The following is a 20,242-nucleotide window of genomic DNA, read 5'->3' on the forward strand; positions in this document are numbered from 1 at the left end:
ATTTGCTTTTAGTGCTGGCACTGTGCACATAAATAATACTTCATCCGAATTGTCCGGTAAGACAGAAACGCAATGTCGGGGAAATGCAGCTTATCATAAGTCCCATCTGGGTTTGTTTTGAACACAAAAAGTATGGCTAAAGGGTTCTTTCTCCATCACTTTATCATTGACATGGAATCACTGTTGTGTGTGTTTGTGGTATGTCAGTTTAATGACTCTGGACACATCACAAAGGTTGTACCCTATTCCAGTCAGTGTTCAGCACTCACACGGGGCTGAATAAAATGTCACAATCGAATTTCATATTGGAAAATGTGTTAATCGAGTTAAAGAAAAATTAACGTGTTAAACATTTTAAATTAAACTTGTGCGTTAACACGTTAATTTCGACAGCTTTAATATATATATATATATTGTTATTTTTTTAAGAGATAAAGTACAGTCAGATGGTCGTTATCACAGAATAAACCCTGACAGGGTAATAAGGACCCCAACGCAGAATAGAGGCGATAATATTATTCTAGCGATAATGACCTTCTGACTGCTCATTATCCAGTTTATTACAAGACTACTTACCAAATAATTATGTGATTGGCTTGCTTGTAGATTCGAGAAGTAGGAAAGATTACTCGGAATACCTGGATGAGCAGTCTGATATCACTTTGTCCACAGATCTGCAGTTATTATACAGAAATATCAGACCGCCGGATGGTGCGATTGACCAATAATAAATTACACAGAATACTTGATTCTGATTGGTCAGTAGTGCCATCCAGCAGTCTGATATTTCTGAATACATCAACACCACATCTGTAATCTCTACTGTGATCTCACAAACTCTCTCTCTCTCTCATCTCTCTCTCCCTCCCTCTCTCTCATTTCTCTCCCTCTCATCTCTCTTTCATAACTCTCTCTCTCATCTCTCTTTCATAACTCTCTCTCTCATCTCTCTCTCTCTCCCTCTCTCATCTCTCTCTCATATCTCTCTCTCATCTCTCTCTCACCACTCTCTCTCATCACTCTCTCTCTCATCTCTCTCTCTCCATCTCATTTCTCTCTCTCTCCCTCTCTCTCTCATCTCTCTCTCATCAATCTCTCTCTCTCTCTCACCACTCTCTCTCTCTCATCACTCTCTCTCTCTCTCATCTCTCTCTCTCCCTCTCTCCCTCTCTCTCATCTCTCTCTGTCTCTCCCTCTCATCTCTCTCCCTCCCTCTCTCATATCTCTCTCCCTCCCTCTCTCATATCTCTCTCTCATCTCTCTCTCACCACTCTCTCTCTCTCTCTCTCATCCTCTCTCTCTCTCTCTCATCTCTCTCTCTCTCTCCCTCTCATTTCTCTCTCTCTCCCTCTCTCTCTCATCACTCTCTCTCTCTCTCTCTCACCACTCTCTCTCTCTCTCTCTCTCATCATCTCTCTCTCTCATCTCTCTCTCTCTCCCTCTCTCTCTGTCTCTCCCTCTCTCATTTCTCTCCCTCCCTCTCTCATATCTCTCTCTCTCATAACTCTCTCTCCCTCCCTCTCTCATATCTCTCTCTCTCCCTCTCTCATCTCTCTCTCATATCTCTCTCTCTCTCTCATCTCTCATCTCTCCCTCTCATCTCTCTTTCATAACTCTCTCTCTCCCTCTCTCATCTCTCTCTCATATCTCTCTCTCACCACTCTCTCTCTCATCTCTCTCTCTCCCTCTCATTTCTCTCTCTCTCCCTCTCTCTCATCACTCTCTCTCTCTCTCCCTCCCTCTCTCTCTCATATCTCTCCCTCTCATCTCTCTCTCTCTCTCATCACTCTCTCTCTCTCATTTCTCTCTCTCTCCCTCTCTCTCTCATCTCTCTCTCTCATCACTCTCTCTCTCTCTCATCTCTCTCTCTCTCTCTCATTTCTCTCCCTCTCATCTCTCTCTCATCTCTCTCTCTCTCCCTCTCTCATATCTCTCTCTCATCACTCTCTCTCTCTCTCCCTCTCTCTCATCACTCTCTCTCTCTCCCTCCCTCTCTCTCTCATATCTCTCCCTCTCATCTCTCTCTCTCTCTCATCACTCTCTCTCTCTCATTTCTCTCTCTCTCCCTCTCTCTCTCATCTCTCTCTCTCATCACTCTCTCTCTCTCATTTCTCTCCCTCTCATCTCTCTCTCATCTCTCTCACCACTCTCTCTCTCATCTCTCTCTCTCCCTCTCATTTCTCTCTCTCTCCCTCTCTCTCATCACTCTCTCTCTCTCTCCCTCCCTCTCTCTCTCTCCTCTCATCTCTCTCTCTCATTTCTCTCCCTCTCTCTCTCATATCTCTCCCTCTCATCTCTCTCTCTCATTTCTCTCCCTCTCATCTCTCTCTCATAACTCTCTCTCTCTCTCTCTCTCCCTCTCTCATCTCTCTCTCACCACTCTCTCTCTCTCTCTCTCATCACTCTCTCTCTCATTTCTCTCTCTCTCCCTCTCTCTCTCATCTCTCTCTCATCACTCTCTCTCATCACTCTCTCTCTCTCTCATCTCTCTCTCTCACCACTCTCTCTCTCTCTCTCATCTCTCATCTCTCCCTCTCATCTCTCTTTCATAACTCTCTCTCTCCCTCTCTCATCTCTCTCTCATATCTCTCTCTCACCACTCTCTCTCTCATCTCTCTCTCTCCCTCTCATTTCTCTCTCTCTCCCTCTCTCTCATCACTCTCTCTCTCTCCCTCCCTCTCTCTCTCATATCTCTCCCTCTCATCTCTCTCTCTCTCATTTCTCTCTCTCTCCCTCTCTCTCTCATCTCTCTCTCTCATCACTCTCTCTCTCTCATCTCTCTCTCTCTCTCTCATTTCTCTCCCTCTCATCTCTCTCTCATCTCTCTCTCTCTCCCTCATCTCTCTCTCTCTCCCTCATATCTCTCTCTCATCTCTCTCTCTCCCTCTCATTTCTCTCTCTCTCCCTCTCTCTCATCACTCTCCCTCTCATCTCTCTCTCTCATTTCTCTCCCTCTCATCTCTCCCTCATCTCTCTCTCTCTCCCTCATATCTCTCTCTCATCTCTCTCTCTCCCTCTCATTTCTCTCTCTCTCCCTCTCTCTCATCACTCTCCCTCTCATCTCTCTCTCTCATTTCTCTCCCTCTCATCTCTCTCCCATAACTCTCTCTCTCATCTCTCTCTCACCACTCTCTCTCTCATCTCTCTCTCTCTCCCTCTCTCATCTCTCTCTCATCACTCTCTCTCTCTCATCTCTCTCTCTCTCCCTCTCTCTCTCATCTCTCTCATCACTCTCTCTCTCTCATCTCTCTCTCTCTCCCTCTCTCATCTCTCTCTCACCACTCTCTCTCTCTCACCACTCTCTCTCTCATCTCTCTCTCTCCCTCTCCCTCCCTCTCTCTCTCATATCTCTCCCTCTCATCTCTCTCTCTCATTTCTCTCCCTCTCATCTCTCTCTCATAACTCTCTCTCTCATCTCTCTCTCTCTCCCTCTCTCATCTCTCTCTCACCACTCTCTCTCTCTCATTTCTCTCTCTCTCCCTCTCTCTCTCATATATCTCTCTCTCTCTCCCTCTCATTTCTCTCTCTGTCTCTCCCTCTCTCATTTCTCTCCCTCTCATCTCTCTCTCTCTCATCTCTCTCTCTCCCTCTCATTTCTCTCTCTCTCCCTCTCTCTCATCACTCTCTCTCTCTCTCCCTCCCTCTCTCTCTCATATCTCTCCCTCTCATCTCTCTCTCTCATTTCTCTCCCTCTCATCTCTCTCTCTCTCTCATTTCTCTCTCTCTCCCTCTCTCTCTCATATCTCTCCCTCTCTCTCTCATATCTCTCCCTCTCATATCTTTCTCTCTCTCTTGTGTAGGAGGTTATTGAGAGTTCATGTTCTCTGTGTCAGTCTGTCAGCATCTCTTCTACTGTTGTAGTAATATACAGCTCTTCTGCTGCTGTTTTCATCATATGTCACTAATTGTGTGTTTTATACATGAGGCTACAAGCTCCATACTGAAACAGAACAGAACTGTGAACATGAGTCCAGCATGCATGGATGCGGGCGCACTAACAAGGAGGTTAAAGGCTACAGCCTCTAGCGACAGTCGCTAGTGCACCTCTTGAGGCCAGGGGAGTGAGGTTTACATACTGCACAGCTATCACATACCAGCTGACTACCGTTACATGTGTGTGTATCGCAATCTCAGCATTTCCACAAGGGGTGCTATAGTGTTTTCTCTTTCAGGTAAAATACTGTTAACTACGCATTCGCAACCCATTTAACCACTTTAATGTAACTTAGTTCCAAGTAAAACAGAATGTTTATCATGTACTGTATCTTTAACATGTCATGATGTTTTGAGTTTTAGCAAACTTTTCAGGCAGTTCTGGCTTGTACCCGCTTGATGTACAAGAAAAGAGATGCATGTTTTCACGGACTGTTACAGACTCACTCTGGAATGACTGAGGCGTCAAAAGAGAAACAGACGAATATCAGCCCTGCTTTAAAAAAGGCTGTAACCAGCCTAAGATGGTTTGCTGGTCTTAGCTGGTTTAAGATGGTCTTCAGATGGTTTCCCAACCTGACCAGCTGTAAAGACCCAAAACCCCAGCAAACAGGCTAGGTTGGGAGACCAGCAAACCAGTTAAGGCTGGTTTAAGCTGTTTTTCAGCAGGAAGATGATTTATTACTGCCATAATAACACATAATCTCATGCAATTAATCTAAAGGACTAAATGAGTCATTTCATTGGGTGTGTGAACGGCCTGATCTCTCTGGTATTTGTGAAATGTGCTCACACTGGTGTGTGTATGTGTGTGTGTGTTGTACAGACCTGTTATGACGAGTGTATGAGGTATATCTGCCTCGGTTAGCATGCGTTGAACGTGCCCGTTGTATAGAGCCATTGCTTGGCCCCGCCCACTTTGAGGATTGACCAATACCATCATGCCACATGAATGACGTATCTCAGAGAACAACACACCTGAGAGAGAGAGACAGGTAATTAATTATTTGCCACAACTAGCAATGACGTGAGAATTGAGAACGTGTGTCATCTTGAAATGATTATTATTACTAATACTGTATTTAAATGTGGAGTGAATCCCCAAAATGATCGTTCCGTGTTTGAACAGAATACAGGAGTCACTCTCAAAACTCAAAATGGTTTTGGTGTCTCGCTATTTTTGATGAAAGCGACCGTAGATGTAATAACGACTTATTCACTCGTGTAAATAATTTAACTGTGTGAACAGAACGAGATTAAGAACAGAGAATAGGAGTGACACCGGATTTAACTGCAGTGTGTACATGGGGAAAGTGAAGTTGTTTGTTACTTATATTTTTGTTTTGGTGACTTTAATGTGAGGTATATTCTGCATATGTGTTGCCACATGAAGTTCCAGTGAAAAAATCTTTAAGCATGTAATTGTATATTTGTGAAAGAGTCGCTACAGACGTTTTCTTTGTAGTAAACGTTTGTACGCCTTTTAATCACTCAAGTCATCTCATATCACTCATGTTTTTACATGTTGATAAATGTCAATGTAAAACGCTGTTCCTAACCAATTTTCCATAATCGTACATATTTCCGAGAGAAACGGGATATTTAAAAAGAATAGTGGGACTTGGTTTAGCCTCATGCGGCCCCTGCGTCCATGTGCGTGGATGTTGTATTTTGGCTTTGCTATATGCAACACATAATTTACATTTATCTAAATGGACTGATCTCAGTTCAAGAGACTCTGTGCTGTCAGTAAAGGGTTAAACTTTCGACGTACAGAGTCATGTGACCAAACAACATGGTGCTGATCACAGCGGAGTTTGTCTTTGGGAGAAACGCCAACAAATCTACATCTGGTAAGAAACCTGATTAAGTTTTTACATTGAAACCTGTTTGAGTCAAAAGATTAGAGTCTCTAGATTCATCCGATATGAAATTTTTACATTTGAGCGATTTATCGCGAAACGCCACGCTGTTAAACACTATGCACACTAATGTGTACTTCAGCAAAAGCTGAAACATGTGTCTTTCAGAGGCTTTATATGGAGTTAGGATGAAAATAAGGTGCATTTCAAACTGTTCTGAGACCAGTGCAGACAGACAGCACACTGGAGGTTAAGTCATTCACTAAATAGGGAGCAAGGGAGCATCCTATAGCTCTCTATGCAGTTAAGTGCATTCACTCCTAAAATCTGATCAAAAGTTCAGTTTCAGGCTGCAGATGATGTTTGGATCACTCAACATGTTTGACAGACATGTGACAATGATAATCAGTACATAGATTCAGAATTTATAATGTATCATTTTATTTTAACATGGTTGACAGTGATTGGATGATGCTGGACATTACTTTGAATCAGAATTAATTATGCAAATTTCTGATGTAATGTCTGTAAAGTCTCAAAAACATGAATAATTCTCGTTTAATAATTTGTGACGTCAGCCAAAAAATAAAAATGTCTTTCAAGAAAGAAGCATTTTGTAATAATGGCCACCAACAAATTGTGCACCATAAGAACAGGAATATGAAGTATAAAGAAAGTAAATAGGGTCAATATTGATTTCATGTTGACTGTAAACATGTGTTATGTATTAAAGTTATAGCCAACTGAAGGCACTTGGTGAGTGTTAATTTTGGACTCTGGTCAGGAAAAGTCAATCTGGTCTCTCTGAAGTCCAACAGAACAGATTATGTCGTCCAAACTCATTTTATAATCTTCCGTTTTGACATCTGTGCAGCGAGAGGTTTTAATTGGGTGTTGAAAACATAATTTTACATCTCTTTAAGAGGTTTTCTGTTTCACAAACACCGCAAGAAAAAGACCCATTGCCTCAGGATGCAGCGCTAAAGTTTACACACAAGAAACACAAACGGATGTTAAAGAGTTTGTATTTTGAGGTACGTGCATTAAGCTGACAGGTTTTATTTTACAGCAGCATTTGGTCTTAGTTTCTCGAGGGACGGGTACATGAGTGATCTGGTTCAGCAGGAAGGACTTGTTAACCAGAGAGCGGTTTACGCGTGGGACACGACTGTTCTAGATGACAGGTGAGATCTTTAACACCCAGTGGGTAAACCCATCATGGATTATGACTGCAACAGAATTGACAGAATGGAGCGACGATGCTATTTTAGGATTGAGAAACACCAAGAGAGGACAACACCTCACCTCCTCTTCCGGAGGAAAGACGACAGCTTTTATTAACTTTGACAAAAGGCAAACATTATGAAGCTCCATTCATTAATGTGATGTTTACTCAATAGCAGAGCACCAATGATTCATGATCAGGTTTGGTTATTTATCATTTACTTGCTTACAACACACTACTATGTACAGGAATAGTCAGAATAGTACAACAGAGTGCAACAGTCTGGTTCAAGAAGTAAAAATCCTATTTATTTTCTCTATAGGGAAACTGATCATTAACAATAACTTATAAACATTTAAAGACAGACCTACTGTGATCTCTGAGGTTGTTAATCGATCGTATCTGCTTCTGTTGAAAACATCAGTCCACATTATTTCAACTTCATTTTTAAAAAAATGTGAAGAACTACACTACCCATAATCCTGAAGAGAGAGCTCCACCAATCAGAGAATCACAGCAAGCAAAGTGCAGCAAAAGAGCTTTGCAGTGACCGCACACTCCCATGAATGATGCAGTCGAGTCGCTCTCCCATTTGTAAATGTCTGAATATTTTGCAATAAACTTTAAATATATTGGTTAAAGTGTAACATCTGCAGCTCATTAACAATAACAATAAACATTTAAAGACTGACCTACTGGGGGTCTGGGTATCTCAGCGAGTATTGACGCTGACTACCACCCCTGGAGTCGTGAGTTCAAATCTAGGGTGTGCTGAGTGACTCCAGCCAGGTCTCCTAAGCAACCAAAATGGCCCGGTTGCTAGGGAGGGTAGAGTCACATGAGGTAACCTCCTCGTGGTCACTATAATGTGGTATAATGTGGTGCGCAGATGCCGCGGAGAATGGCGTGAAGCCTCCACACGAGCTACGTCTCCACGGTAACGCACTCAACAAGCCACGTGATAAGATGCGCGGATTGACGATCTCAGAAGCGGAGGCAACTGAGATTCGTCCTCCACCACCCGGATTGAGGCGAGTCACTACGCCACCACGAGGACTTAAAGCGCATGCAGGGGCACTTTGATCAGAGTGGAATAAATATGATTAAAGCGTTTACATGCCAGTATAAAGCGATTAAAATAGGAGTACTCCACATATTTTACTGTGATTATCATTAATCTGATTATTAGCATAATTGGAATATCATAATCACTGTGTTCTGTTTGAGCTACTGCCTAATTGCAGTATTGCCTTAATTGCATCATAATCGCATTATGAGTATGCATGTTAAAGTGGCCAATGTTCCTATTATAAACATTTATGTGTAGAACTGTTCACAAAATAAATGGCCATCTTTCTGAATCACCTGGCAAACATCAGTGTGTCTTAACACCACAATGGGGCATCTGATATCTTGATATGTAACTCGAACTGAACTGAACTGAATGAATTTGGGATTGGACTGTGAAATGAAAGTCATGCAGATTTGACAACAGTTTGTACCCCTAAAACAAGTGATAAGATCCATCTAAAACTTAAAGTCAGTTAGTGACAAATTTCAAAAAGTTCATAATAAGCAGATAGTTCTGACTCTGAAATCTGATTGGATGATCCATATTTGCTTGGCAACAGTCTAATTAGGCTGATGAACTATATTACTTGGCGAAATAATTGTTTATTGTAATTATTATTAATCATAAATGTAATTAGTAGGGCTGTCAATTGAATAACATTTTTAATCAAATTAGTAACATGAGATGCTGATTAATTGCAATTAATTTTATGTTTAAATATTTGACAAGAAAGCCCTCGAAATAACAATAATTAAATATATGATTAAATAGTAATATTTAAATAATTAAAAATATAATATATTTATTATAAATGTATATAAAGTATTATAAATATATACATCATATTCTAAATTATATTTTACTTGGCAAAATAATTTTATTTTACCAACTATATTTGGTTTATTGTGATTATTATTAATAATAAATGTAATTACTAGGGCTGTCAATTGCTTAAAATTGTTAATCGAAAAATTACATTAGATGCCGATTAATTAATCGAATTTGTCCCAATTAATTTTTTCTCTAATTAATTATATTTGGAGTTTTGCTTACTGCCCCCTGCTGAAAACAGGTGGTTTTTCAAGCTTGAATTGCTCCGATGGTAGGAATATTCTATGGTCCAAAGACATGATTAATTATGTTCATTTTTTAACGTGTTATTTTTTATATGTTAAATCGACAGCCCTAGTAGTTAGTTATTGAACATTGGTGTCTTTTATCATATTATTGTTACCGTCTTTTTATAAAAGCAATAAGCCACTAAAATTGTATTGTGTTAACATTGATTTTACTACTTTTATAAGGGTTTTAGTAACTCTGCTTAACATAACCATTGTAAAATCATGGGCTTTTGTGGCTTACTGGTAACTCACATGGAAATTAGCTCAGAATTAATCAGCTCCATTACAAAGATTTCCCCCCAAAATAAACGCAAAATATTCAAGAAAAAGCCACTGATTCCATTTGGGGCTGCTTACTGCTTGAGTAAATGATCTCAGGTCACTTCCTGTGGATTTAATCTTTAAACAACGAGTAGCAAACGGTTCTGTCACCTCCCAGAATCCCCCATTGGGACAGACAGGGCTGTAATTAGCTCCTGAGGGTGCTGTGCCCAGCCAGCGCACACACACTGATGAATGCCACCTTTCAGAGAGAAGCTGGCATCGCAAATAAACCCTGTTCTCATCCGCCGACACACAACAGTTCTCTGGCACAGCAAAACACACACCAGGATGAGGATTCACTCATTCACACATCCACACACACACATACATTCTCTGAGTTTCTGAGACTGAATAAACACCCACAGCGATCATTATCACCGATCTCAGAATGAGACGGATTAAAATGCGTTAAACAGCTTCACACATGAAGATTTACACTAACAAACTCTAATTAGCACTCTAGCGCTCTTTCAAAGTGTCATTACTTGGAACTACACAGCCTTGAAATTAAACTTCAGACAATTCAACATTAAATCTTACGCTCGGTAAAACACTGCCAAGCACTAAAGAGCAACAATAATAACCGTGCAAAGACATTCACCTCTACATAGCACTGGGCGATATAGCTAAAAAATTATATTCACACAAATCACGAGAAAAACGGTAGATTGTCAGTTCATAAACACTTACTTTTCACCCTTTTCTAAACACTTTCACTATAATGCTTGCATTACATAATCAACTACATTTACAAGCTTGTTTAAGTCTGATGAAATGTAGCTCAACTGATAGAGCATTGCACTTGTGTTGTAAAGGCAGGGTTAGGTTCTGTTAGGGTTAGGGTACAAAGCCTGAGGAGCACACGAGTTGACACTTGAGCTGAAAGTGTCATAGAAGCACCACAAAATGACATGGTTGTGTTTTTCATCACACGTTTGCTTTTTATGACACTACCGCTAAGCGTTAAGCTGTCTGTTTTATTGATTTAACCCTTTAAGCTCTGAAGGTGTTTTTAAAGATTGACGCACTGACGCACACACACACACACTTTGTGTGTGTGTCTCGCTCTCTCTCGAACTGGCGTCCCCGGCTCCTCTTTATCCCTCTCTCGGTTGATTGGGCTGATTCAGCGCTGGGCGTCCATTGTTATGGCCCGTCCTTGTCCTCCTCCTCATCACATACCCCCAATGCCTGATTCATGTCGGGGAAACCTCCGGCCTGACTTACTCACCCCCCCCCCTTCCTGGAGGGGAGGTGTTGCCCTTTCGGCTGTCCTTCCACCGGCCGGTCTTCCCCGCCTCCTGGAAATCTGAGTAGGATGAGGAGAGAGGGAAAGAGCAAGCGGGAGAGACTGAGGGAGAGAGAGAAGAGAGACAGAAAACCTGGCTCGCCAGTCCCCAAACACGCTGTCAACTGGTCCTCAGTCAGCTGTGCAGCGGTCCTCCGTGACGCTGGGCGATGGCACAGGATCCTCCGCCTCCCGGCGGATGTCAGCAGCTCCTCTGCCCCCTGGTGGTCGGCAGCGGCTCCTCTGCCCCTTGGCGGCTGGCAGCGGCTCCACTGCCCCCTGGCGGCTGGCAGCGGCTCCACTGCCCCCTGGTGGACGGCAGCAGGATCCTCCACCTCCCAGCAGATGTCAGCGGCTCCTCCGTACCCTGGTGGCCAGCAGCAGCTCCTCCGCTTCCTGGCGGACGGCAGTGGCTCTTTCGTCTCCTGGCGCATGGCAGCAGGATCATCCGCCTTCTGGCGAACCGCTCCAGTACCACAGCACCATACCCCCTCAGTGTCGCGACCCTCCATCAGCAGCGAGGGCTCTTCGACAACACATCCCTTCTCCCTCCCGGGTTTTGGCACCAATGTAACGGGTTCACAAGATGGGCAAGGAGGAGGCAGGAACTGGCTGAGCAGTCAACGTAAACGTTTAATAACACAAAGGAACTTAAACATAACATAAAACTGACGCACACACAACTTTGTGCGTCTCTCTCTCTCTCGAACTGGTGTCCCTGGCTCCTCTTTATCCCTCTCTCGGGTGATTGGGCTGATTCAGCACCGGGCGTCCATCGTTACGGCCTGGCCACGCCCTCCTCCTCATCACAGTATCATTTTAAATGATAAGATTCTCAGCCTAAGAAACTGCTGAAAAATCACAAAAACACTTGAGCCAAAAATTAAGCTGTTTTCTTATTTTTCTAATTTGACATTATATATCTTGGGTTATGAATAAGGTAGCTCTGAAAAAACGCTTTTGTTTTGTTCCCAATTATGTCACCTGTTACTGAGTATAATTTTTGTGTTGATACGACAAAGCAATCAAAAATTATAGCATACAAATATAATTTATCCTTGTGTCCAAAAATGTCTCCAAGTGTCCAAAAGCCTCTCCGGAGTTATTGACAGATGAAGAAATACATCCATTCTTTGTTTGACCTTGTCTTTAATGCAGAATAAAATACAAAACATTTATTGTGAAATTACGCCTTCTGGTATCACTTTTATGCAGGAGAGGTACACGTATGAAAGAAAAAAATCACAAATTAAATCTCTAATATCTCAGTTGTTTCTCCTAGACAGCAATGAGATTAAATGGAGAGCAAATAGGGACTTTGTTAAAGTCTCCTGCTTCTCAGATGTTTCTCCTGAGACCCCAGTAATCTCACACACGTCTCCTCAAGAGTTTCAGAAGAAATCTCAACAATGTCTCAAACTGTGCTAAGATTTACCAAGACACCAAAGTCTGCAATCAAAAGTCTCAATATTCTCCCTCAAGAATAAATGATCTGAGTTATGCAATCTATATTAATTTTGTAGCTCTATACTTTTACTGTAAGTCATCAATTAACTCATTTATTATTAATAACTCAAAAAGCTAGGGGGGAACCAGAAACTCCAACGAACCTCCTTAGGTGGTTATAGGTGGTTGCTAGGTTGTTCTGGGGGGCTACTAGAATTTCAGTGCGTGGTTGCTAATGTGTTCTGGGTGGTTACTAATGGTTGTTTCTTACTGGTTGCTTGGGAGTTGTGGGTGATTACTACCGTGTTCATAGGGTTGTTATATGGTTGTTATGATGTTTTGGGTGGTTACTATGATGTTCTGGATGATTACTAGGGTATTCTTGGGGTTCTTAAGTGGATGCTAGGATGTTCCAGGTGGTTTGCGATTGTTACATTAAGCGGTTGCTAGGGTGTTCTATGTGGTTGCTTTGTTATTGTTAGGGAGTTCTGGAGGATTACTACATTGTTTATGGGGTTGCTAGGGTGTTGTGGATGATTACTAGGGTTATTCTTGGGGTTCTTGGGTGGTTGCTTGGGAGTTCTCTGTGGTTTCTCTGGCATTTCTAGGTTGTTTCTAGGGTTGTCAGGTGGTTACAATGCTGTTTATAGTTGGTTTCTAGGATGTACTGGGTGGTTGCTTATTGGTTGCTAGGGTGTTGTGGGTGATTACTAGAGTGTTCATGGGGTTGTTAGGTGTTTGCTAGGGTTTTTATGGGTGGTTGCTAGGGCATTTCTAGGTGGTTTCTAGGGTGTTCTGTGTGATTACTAGGGTGTTCTTAGGTGTGTACAACACCATTGTAGTTGGTTGCAAGGGCATTGCTATGTGGTTTCTAGAGTTTTCTGGGTGATTACTAGGTTATTCTTGGGGTTGTTAGGTGGTTGCTTGGTTGTTCTGGATGGTTGATGGGGCATTGCTAGGTGGATGTTAGCTTCTTATGATTGGTTGCTATGGCATTGCTAGTTGGTTGCTAGGGTGTTCAGAGTGGTGGTTAGGTGACTGTTAGGGTGTTCTGGGGATTACTAGGTTGTTTTGGGGTTGTTAGGTGGTTGTTAGGATGCTCTGGGTGGTTACTAGGGTGTTCTGGGTGGTTGCTATGGCATTAATAGGTGGTTGCTACAGTAGGTGATTGTTAGGTTGTTCTAGTTTAATACTTATGAGCGATTATAACAGAGATGCCTGACTCATCAAAAAGCACTAATGATTTGACCGTCAGTAATATGTGTGTGTGTTTGAGCAGAAACTCAGAATATTAGTAATGGATCATTGGCTATATTACTGACGTTAAACACATAACAAACATAATCAATCACAAATTAAAGCCTCAAAACAGGAGAAATGGAAACCACAGCTTGTTCATGAAATGAATATTTGAATAATAATTAAGTGAATGGGATGTAATTAAGCGATCAGCTGGATTAGATGCATGTGTCATCAGTGAGTATAAGCATGTGTTTGTGTGTTTAATACAATCTTAAGCTGCATCGAAGCAATCTGTCAGCATGTCATATCTATATGAAAATATTAATCCTGATTTACAGCATTATATTAGACACACAATAACACAACACTGTTTTAGAGTACAGCCAGACGCCACAGTAAACAGAGAACATGTCAGGCCGTGAGGCTTCTGGGATTGTAATCAGATGCGACCTGACAGGATCAAGACACAAAGAGAGAGGTCAAGTGTCAAAGGCCACCATAGCCATCGGAGATGAAACACTAGAGGGTCTTTCAGCATTCTGACTGAGAATGATACGATAGATCCACACTCACACACACTCCTGTCAAGAACACATCCAGGTCACGTTTCACTCTTATATCAACAGAAAGATTTTGAGGTAAAATGTGACTCTCTAAGACATGTTTTCACCCTGAGGGTATTTTCGTATTTTGACAGAGAAAGACACACTTACACACACACACACACACACACAGAAATACACACTACCTCATGGGAACGCGTTGCCGAGCAGAGACGTCTCAATTCAGAGTAGACGAGTAGCCAGTCTTTGCACTGCACCAGCAGGATGAACTCTGATCCACTTCTGGAATAACTGCATCTAATTTAGCATACATTTCCTAAAGCATGCCTCACAGTGCACATTATAACACTCTTTTATAAAAGGGGTTTAAGACCTCTTTTTAATTTTGCTTCTAGGTTCATTTGGAGAGAAACCACAACACAGACAGTAGTCTATGGAAATTATATTTAATGGATCTATAAAATTCAGATAAACAGGATATTGGTGATTTTACCATGAAGTGCTGAATCTTTAAAGTCAACATGAAGCAGCATTTGCAACACATTTTACTTCCGTAATGTGGCATATTTCAGAGTGAAACATATTCAGTTGGGTGTTGTGGGTGGTTGCTGAGGTGTTTTGGGTGGTTGCTTAGATGTTGTGGGGGGTTACTAGGGTGTTCTGGGCCATTGATAGGGTGCCCTATGTGGTTCCTAGGTGTTTTTGGACATTTGCTAGGGTGTTTCTGGATGGTTGCTTGGGTGTAGTGGGCAGTTGCTAAGGTGCTCTTGGTGGTTAATCGTGTATTCAGGGTGGTTTCTAGGGTGTTAGAGGTGGTTGCTAGGTGTTCTGGGTGGTTGCTAAGTTGTCCTGGGCAGTGGCAAGGGTGCTCTGGGTGGTTGCTAGTGTATTCAGGGTAGTTTCTAGGGTGTTGTGGGTGGTTGCTAGGTGTTCTGGGTGGTTGCTATGGTGTTCTTAGTGGTTACATAGTTGTTCTGGGCAATTGCTAGGTGTTCTGGGTGGTTGCTAAGGTGTTATGGGCAGTTGCTAGGGTGCTCTAGGTGGTTGCTCGTGTATTCAGGGTGGTTTCTTAGGTGTTGTGGGTGATTGCTAGAAGTTCTGGGCAGTTGCTATGGTGTTGTTTATGGTTGCTAAGTTGTTCTGGGTGGTTGCTAGGTGTTCTGGGTGGTTGCTAGGGTGCTCTGGGTGGTTTCTTGTGTATTCAGGGCAGTTTCTAGGGTGTTGTGGGTGATTGCTAGGTGTTCTGGGCATTTGCTATGGTGTTCATGGTGGTTGCTAAGTTGTTCTGGGTGGTTGCTAAGGTGTTGAGGGAGGGTACTAGGGTGTTCTGGGTGGTTGCTAGGGTGTTTTGGGCAGTTGCTAGGGCATTGTGGATGGTTGCTAGGGTGTTCTGTGTGGTTTCTAGGGTGTTTAGGTGGTTTAAAGGGTGTTCTGTGTGGTTGCTAGGGTGTTCTAGGCAATTGCTAGGTGTTCTGAGTGGTTGTTAAGGTATTCTGGGCAGTTGCTAGGGTGCTCTGGGTGGTTGCTTGTGTATTCAGGGCGGTTTCTAGGGTGTTGTGGGTGATTGCTAGGAGTTCTGTGCGGTATCTATGGTGTTCTTGGTGTTCTGTGCCATTGCTTCTGTGTGGCTGGTAAGATATTCTGGGTGGTTGCTAAGGTACTGTGGGTGGTTACTAGGGTGTTCTGGGTGGTTGGTAGGGTGTTTTGTGCAGTTGCTAGGGTGTTCTGTGTGGCTGCTAAGATATTCTGGGTGGTTGCTAAGGTGTTCTGAGCAGTTGCTAGGTTGTTCTGGGTGGTTGGTAGGGTGTTTTGGGCAGTTGCTAGGGTGTTGTGGGTGGTTGCTAGGGTGTTCTTGGTGATTGGTAGGGTGTTTTGGGCAGTTGCTAGGGTGTTCAGGGTGGCTGGTAGGGTGTTTTGGGCAGTTGCTAGGGTGTTCTGGGTGGTTGCTAGGGAGTTCTTGTTTACTGGCCAAAATCAAGAGTCCACCCTCAGTTCTCTATGACATTCTGTCTCTAAAAACAACTCGGGTCCCTCTTTCAATGTAAGTCTATGGGATTTCTTGCCATAAATCTAAAAACGTAGTTAAGTAACAGCACTCTTCTCCCCAACAAGTAGCTTAAACATTGCAGAACAAGTTACACACTGAAGTTTAATACGGTAAGGGGTCTTAATGCATCTCAGCTTTTCAAAAGACGGGTAAATCAGATTTTACTGTCATCAAATTAACAAAGCAGACAGATTAATGAAAGCTCCTTCCCAATACAGAGATCATCTGACAATAAAAAAGGGCATCTGACAGTTCTGTCACATACAGGAAAAACTAAATGAAAATGAATGTACTGTGTTAAATAGTGTATTAACTTCTGCTGTGGATCAAGCTCATAAATTACACATATGAATGCAGTATGACTGAGCCAGTGAGTTGTAAATGCCATGCTGTGCCCGCAGCACTCATACCCCTATATGACATCAGAAACAGGCAATTCAGGGTCCCGTGCCGAAATACTTGATCTTTAGAAGTACAACCGGTGAGTGTCATCTAGCAGGTCAAAATAGTTCTCATCAGGAATGTGATTTAAATACTGTAGATGCTTAAACATTTCCACCTTGACAAACAGTCAGAAACACGTTACAGGTGAAAATGCCCACCAAAGACCAAATAAAATGCCCCCTAGTACCGCCACTGGTATTCCCGTGGCACATGGTAGGGTACTTTAGTTTTGTACTAAATATTGTAGTGATATTCATAGAAGTTATAATATAGTGTTACCAAATTTTAGTTTGAGCTTGAATGTTTTTGATTCTTGAATAAGTTTGTCTCTCACCGTGTGTGTGTCCGGTGCAACGCGCGCTGTTATTTTGGAAGGCGCGCGCCCACCGCTCCGCCTCGCGCAGGTTCGAGTCGCGCACATCATCATCATCATCATCGTTATCATCATTCGCGTCGAGCGCGAGGCGAAAGCGCCGCTCCTCTCTCTGCCGGACCGGACCCCAACCCATCCACCGGCGCCGGTACGGGTAGAAATACGCGCACAGGTACGCGCTGTGGTCCTCTCCGCGGTGCGCGCGGCTCCCAAGGCAGTCACGCAAGTCCAGACGCTCAGTGTCCCGGGATGATGAAGCGGGAGAGGTGATCCTCTGGACCGTCAGGCAGCTGTCCGACAGACTCAGCGCGTATGTGACTCGTCCGGTCTCCGCGTCCGTGAAGAGCCCGTGCATGAGCGGCCCATTATGACGCGACGCGTCCGGTTCATCCATCCCGTGACGGGACGGTGCTGCAGTGAGTGTGCGAGCTGCCGCGGGACGCCCTTTAAACAGATGAAAGAGAGAGAGAGAGTTGAAAGGTCTCTCCCTAGTGACAGCAGAGCGGCATGACATTGAAATAACCGAGACAAAGAGTCTGGTCCCATCATGCTCAGGGGCGGGTTTATGATTTCTGAGGCCCCAAGCAAGAGACCAACCCGGGGCCCCAATGCTTTTTACATCAAATAGATTTTAAATCATCATTTTAAATTCATCCTATCAGCCGTTGTAACAAAGTACATTCAAAATGTTTAAAGAAACTTAAATATAGTTCAAGATAATTAATGCATGTTTTCCAGTTCCATATTTACATATATATATATACTTTTTTTTATTTTATTTTTTTATTTTTAATTTTAATGAACAGGGTGTGCAAAACCTACTCAATAACATTTTGCAATTCAGTTTTTATTTATTATTATTATTATTATATCCCGCCAATTATTTATTGTTGTGCTGTTTGTCGTTATAATATGATACAGTATTATTATTATTATTACTTTGATGATTTGTTGGATACAATAGTAATATATTTCTTATTTACTTTCACCTGGAGCTTATATTCTAATGCTGCAGTGTATTGTTCATCATGTTGAAAAAGGCTGTATTTTATGCGCTCTAAGTCCTCGTGGTGGCGTAGTGACTCGCCTCAATTCCGGGTGGCGGAGGACGAATCTCAGTTGCCTCCGCGTCTGAGACCGTCAATCCGCGCATCTTATCACGTGGCTTGTTGAGCGCGTTACCGTGGAGACCTAGTGCGTGTGGAGGCTTCACGCTATTCTCCGCGGCGTCCACGCACAACTTACCACGCGAACCACATTATAGCGACCACGAGGAGGTTACCCCATGTGACTCTACCCTCCCTAGCAACCGGGCCAATTTGGTTGCTTAGGAGACCTGGCTGGAGTCACTCAGCACGCCCTGGATTCAAACTCGCGACTCCAGGTGTGGAAAACCTGAAGTTCTTATTAACTTGACACAGTGTCTAAAAACGAGACACTCTAACGTGACCTGCTCTAAGAGTGCTGACAACAGCGTATTTGTGCATGTACCCAGAACAACATGTCACCCCTCAAGCGATTTTTGCAGAGCTTTCCTACGGGGGTGGGCCCCATGCAATTGCGCGGTGGTTAAAACCGCTACTGACCTTGGTACAGTGATGGTACATTTAAACTGGGGCCCGGGGCCAGCAGGGGGCAGCAAAGGGGTGCTAGGGGGTCCATGAAAAATATCAGTGAAATAAGTGTAAAAAAATGTCACCAAATTTGGCATTATTACAGTTTAATTTTGCTTTCTGAAGACTGGTCAGAAATCATGTGATTAATTGTGATTATTTTATTGACAGCCCTAATTGTTATTTAATGTTATTTATAGTCATTTATTGTTAATTTATATAGTAATAAATTTGTAATTTATTGTATTTTTTTTTTTTTTTTTTTTTTTGCATTTTATGTCATTACTATATTCTAATTTTAAGTTCATATATTAATATTTTTTTAAATATGAATATAAATATTTATATCTTGGGTGGGCCTCTATCAGGAGGGTGGGCTCCAAGGGCCCCCTCACGCTCAGAAATGACCCTGGTTTCTTTATGTTTCAGAAAGGGGGTCTCTCGTGAGGAGATCATCGTATTTCGGGGTCTTTGGACACAATAATAATAATAAAAAAAGCCTGGTCTAAAAGTTAATACCATGGTACATTCTTAAAAAATATGGATTTACTATGTCTAAAAAAGCAAACAAGATCCCTTGGATCGTTTTTCCATCGTCTAAAATGGTAATAATAGTTTGATTTTGGTACAATGTCCAAAAAGCCTGGTATTACCATGGTACATGTCCGGAAAAACAAAACAAAACATTGTAATACCGTGGTAAATGTTGTTATAGTCAAGTAAGGACAGGGGTTTCAAACTTCCCCAAATATGATGATCTCTTAGTGAGGGAACCCTTTCTGAAATACAAACCAGCTACATATACAGTATATACTATTTATGATTATGTATACTCATTTATAATGTGTGAGAATAATTGTGAGCATGATTTTATAAAGATAACATGTCATTAAATTAAATAATTGCTGTTTTTATTATTATTGTACTAAAGCCAAAAGAACTTATTAAAATATCTGGAAAACATTTACTTTGCATTTAGTTGACAACATATATTTTCTGCACTATTACAGGAATGTTAGATGTATTTTACACAAAACTATATGCAGTTATGTTTTTATTTCTTGCTGTTTAAAATCAGGGCTGTTGATAGAATAATCACAAGTAATCACATGATTTCCAACTAGTCTTCAGAAAGCAGAATTAACTTTATTTTTTTCTCTCTCTTTTTTTTTTTTTTTTGACATTTTATACACTTTTTGTCCTGATATATTTTTTGTGGACCCTCTAGCACCCCCTTGCGGCCACCTGGGGGTCCCAGGACCCCAGATTGAAAACCCCTAGGGGAGCCTGGTCACAAAATTAGAATATGTAAACAGCAACAAACAAAAATGAGTCTGTTTGTGTTTTATATCAATGTAACAACTTGCCCCGACCTGACATTTATGAACTATCTTGTCCTGTGAACACTGTTAAAATCTACCTTCATTTTAAAGTGAATGTATGCCAGTGTGTCTTTATTGTGTTCACTTGTTTACACAACATTTATTACAAACATATGATGTCATTTTAGTGTGCAGGATAGAATTCATATAAACTATTCTTATTAAAGGGCGTTTTGAACTAGTTAAACCAACATCCAAAACCACCGCTAAAGAAAAAGCACATTAGTGTAACTGGACCTTTGACTCAAAACCTACAGCCCCTGTGACAACTAGCCCCAGTCTTCCTTATTAAAGGAATAGTTTACTC

The 20,242-nt window shown here is 42.1% G+C and overlaps 1 protein-coding gene across 1 annotated transcript in view; it reads right to left on the reverse strand.

Annotated features, from left to right (window-relative positions):
- The window catches only part of LOC127451663 (sphingosine kinase 1-like), a 26,480-nt gene extending 9,162 nt beyond the window's left edge, over window positions 1–17,318 (reverse strand). Inside the window, exons 1-2 of the mRNA XM_051716514.1 lie at window positions 16,902–17,318; window positions 4,762–4,911 (exon numbers count right to left, since the gene is read on the reverse strand). Of these exons, the coding sequence (XP_051572474.1) occupies window positions 4,762–4,911; window positions 16,902–17,295 (544 nt within the window). The 5' untranslated portion in view covers window positions 17,296–17,318. The remainder of the gene's footprint in view (window positions 1–4,761; window positions 4,912–16,901) is intronic.
- Between the last annotated feature and the right edge of the window lie 2,924 nt (window positions 17,319–20,242).

The sequence above is a fragment of the Myxocyprinus asiaticus genome, chromosome 14 (genome assembly GCF_019703515.2).
Source record: "Myxocyprinus asiaticus isolate MX2 ecotype Aquarium Trade chromosome 14, UBuf_Myxa_2, whole genome shotgun sequence".
NCBI lineage: Eukaryota > Metazoa > Chordata > Actinopteri > Cypriniformes > Catostomidae > Myxocyprinus > Myxocyprinus asiaticus.